Below are 3,409 nucleotides of genomic sequence, written 5' to 3'. Positions count from 1 at the left end.
AAACTACGTTGAGAATTGTTCGGATTCTGGTAAGACTATCATCATGAAGCGAATATTTTTTTTCTTTTCCTTTGTATTTTGCCTTACCAATTCAGCATTAAAGCAAAACAAAACAAACAAACAAAAACTTGTTAGTTAAATGTTTGCACTGGAATCTTCAAGAGAGTCTTGAGAAAGTTGGTCCAACCATTTGATCTTCTTCTGAACTTTTCTAGTCGTTGTACAGTGCTCAACTCTTGTGGATTCGCCATCGGGTTGGCCAAGATGTGATGGTCTTTCACATTCCAAGGTTGGCCATCCTGGATCACCCTCTGTTTCTTTAACCGAAAAGTCACTAATCTCAAGTGACTCGGTTCCAGAGCAGTCCAGCGTTTCGTCTCGCCCGTCGCTAGTACTCTGTGGTGACATTCGCTTGTAATTGGATGCTAGATTATGAATGGAATATCGGCTGTCAACGTCTTGTTTAACTGCAGATGATTGCATCTCGTCTGTGATGATTGGATTATCGCCTTCGTTATTTAATTGGAGAGAGTACTGACGAGTCGTTACTATCTCCTCCTGTCAGTCTATCACCGTTCCCGCCTCGCTGGTGTCCGCACCACCGCGGACACCACTTTTGCGGCGACACAATGTCTTCAAACCCTCCTGAAATTGCTTGTGTTTCAAGGCGTAGATGAACGGGTTGATGCACGTGTTGCAGAACGCGGCCACCACTGTGAAATGATACCAAATGCCGTTGAAGTTCAGCGGCCCGCCGAGATTGAACTGCAAGAAGGTGAACTGGTTGGGAGTCCAGCAGACAAAGTAGACGATGAAGAGGATAAAAAGTGTGACGGTGACATTCTTGCGTCTGGCTTGGGCCTTCTTCGTCGATGTACTCACTTGGTTGTTTGACCCGCCTTCCGCCTTTGGCCCCCCTCCTTGATCAGGTGCACCCACTTGGGCGTGAACAATGCGCTCCTTGAAACGCAGCGTGCGTAGTATTGTGATATACGCGTACGACATTATGAGGCAGGGAATGAAGTATTCCCAGAAGAAAAGGATCACACCTGCAGCAATACCGTGCGCATTCTTCCATGTGGCCTGAAACGAGCACTGGCCGTCGACGGTCTCGTATTGCCAGATGGGAAAAACCCATTGCATCAAGGGAGCTGTAAACCAAACGATCACAATGATGATGCTTGTGTTGCGTTTCGTGAAAAATGTCTGATATTTGAGAGGGTGGACGACGGCAATATAGCGCTCGATAGACATAGCTGCTAAATTGAATGTAGACACAGCGAAGCCGGAAAAGACAAAAAATCGCGACCACCAGAAGCGACACAGAAAGAATCCCGAAGCACCCCCGTGCCAGATGCTGTCGCGGACTATACGTGTTGTAGCGAAGGCAATGATGAACATGGACGTGACTAGGTCGGCCAGAGATTGGTTGAGGATGAACAGATTCGCCTGGCTTCGCTTCGATCTGAGGATCCGAAAGACGATGAGAACCATGATGTTGCCGAAGACACCGATACATCCGGTGGTCCAGTAGACGACGATCGAAAAGAGGTCGCTACCAGAAAGCTTGCTTGTTCCTCCTTCTGTAGGATCGGAGGTGACGCTTACAGTAGAAACTAGGTCTGTGTACTGTGAGTCTGTACTGAGAGACTCTGTTGTGTCGTTGGATGCCATTGTCGTCACAGCCTCTGTGATGCAAATAGTAAATATGACAAAAGAAAGAGAATTGCAATTGGATTGAGAATGAGCATTCACAAGAAATGTACGAAATCAACAATGTTGTTCATCCCTACAAAAATTCCGTCTCCTCATCTTTTCCTTTTTCTCTTGCAATATCTTGTTCTTCCGTTTCTTCTGAGTCTTCTGTTGAATTTGACGTTGGTGCAAGTTTGAGCGTACTGCCTCTTAAAGGTATACGTAACCATTTTCAAAAGAGTAAATATTCTAGAAATGATCAATACTCTGGCAAAGATATAAAGATATGTTAGGAAAAAAGTCAGCCGCATCATTGCCCTCACTTAACTCCCTGCAAGCAATGTTCAGACTTGATTGGGAATCAAACCTCCGCACCGAACAACATCATCAGATCATAACGGATATTATTCGTGGGTCGCTAAACTCAATATTGGGACCTCTGCTTTTTTCTATATTCATAAATGACATGTGCAAGTTGTCATTTTTACATAGTACAAAATTGTGTTTATATGCGGATGATGCTGCAGTTTTTTGTAAAGACAGAAATATTAATGTTGTTTCTAAATTGTTGCAAAAGGAGTTTAAGAAGATATGCAGATGGGTGGAATTTAATGATTTAGAATTGAATGTTAAGAAATGTAAATGTATGTTGATTGGTACAAAACGGAGAGTCAATAATGCTGTTTTAGTTATCAAATATAATAAGGACATAATTGACCAAGTTTATGAATTTAAATATTTGGGTGTTGTATTGGATGAGTGTTTCACATGGAATAAACAAATTGAGAAGGTATATGTGAAGGTTTCTAAAATCATAGGGTATATCCGACAGTTAAGAAAGAACATTCCACGAAATATTTTAATTATGTTATATAATGCATTAATCTTGCCGCATATTGACTATGGTCTTGTAATCTGGGGCAGAAGTTCAAAGTGCAATATCAAGAAATTACAAAAATTGCAAAATAGATATGCTCGTTTGGTTTTAAATGCTGATTTTTCAATATCCAGTACTACTCTTTTAAGACAATTAAACTGGCAAAAGATTATACAAAGGAGGCAATACCAAACGTATCTTATTATGTATAAATTGATCAATGATATGGTGCCAGTGTATTTAAAAGAAATAGTTGTTTTTCGTCAAGTCAATTTGCGAACTCGATATGCACTCTCTTGCCCACTAAAAATCAATACACCCCGTACGGAATATTATAAGAGATCTCTGCATTATCAAGGATCAAACCTTTGGAACGACTTACCTCGTTTTATGCAAGTTTTGTCATCTTTTTCTATATTTAAAAAGCAGAGTAGAATCTTATCTCTCAAGTTTTAACCCTATTGTGATATTTTACGAGGAAGAACAGAGTGCAATACATATCATGTTTATTTCTATGACACCGGTAACTGAGATATCATTTGTTTTGTTGTTGTTGTTATAGTTGTTTGTTAACTCGCGTTATATTCTCTCGGTTTCTTTCATTCTTATTCATGTTGTATTTTTATCATAGTATAATTTTGTAACACACCCTTTTTTTTCTATCTGCTTGATATGTTTACGTTTGTTTTGATTGATTGTAACGTTGTGCATTTGAATATATGTTTTGTATCTTTTTATTGTGCAGGGCCCCTTGGTAGAGCAGTTTTTTTAACTGAAAGGGCTACCCTGTTGAAATAAAACGGAAATAAATAAATAAACTCAATTGATATATTACAC

The 3,409-nt window shown here is 40.0% G+C and overlaps 1 protein-coding gene across 1 annotated transcript; it reads right to left on the bottom strand.

Annotated features, from left to right (window-relative positions):
- Nucleotides 1–561: 561 nt before the first annotated feature.
- On the bottom strand, nt 562–1,674 carry LOC139715400 (galanin receptor type 1-like). Its single transcript, XM_071626973.1, has one exon. The coding sequence runs from the start codon at nt 1,672–1,674 to the stop codon at nt 562–564; it is 1,113 nt and encodes a 370-aa protein (XP_071483074.1).
- Between the last annotated feature and the right edge of the window lie 1,735 nt (nt 1,675–3,409).

Source organism: Diadema antillarum, unplaced genomic scaffold, assembly GCF_040938485.1.
Source record: "Diadema antillarum isolate AM-2024a unplaced genomic scaffold, OU_Dant_1.0 scf00000048, whole genome shotgun sequence".
NCBI classification, from domain to species: domain Eukaryota; kingdom Metazoa; phylum Echinodermata; class Echinoidea; order Diadematoida; family Diadematidae; genus Diadema; species Diadema antillarum.
This window is presented reverse-complemented; position numbering and strand designations above follow the sequence as displayed.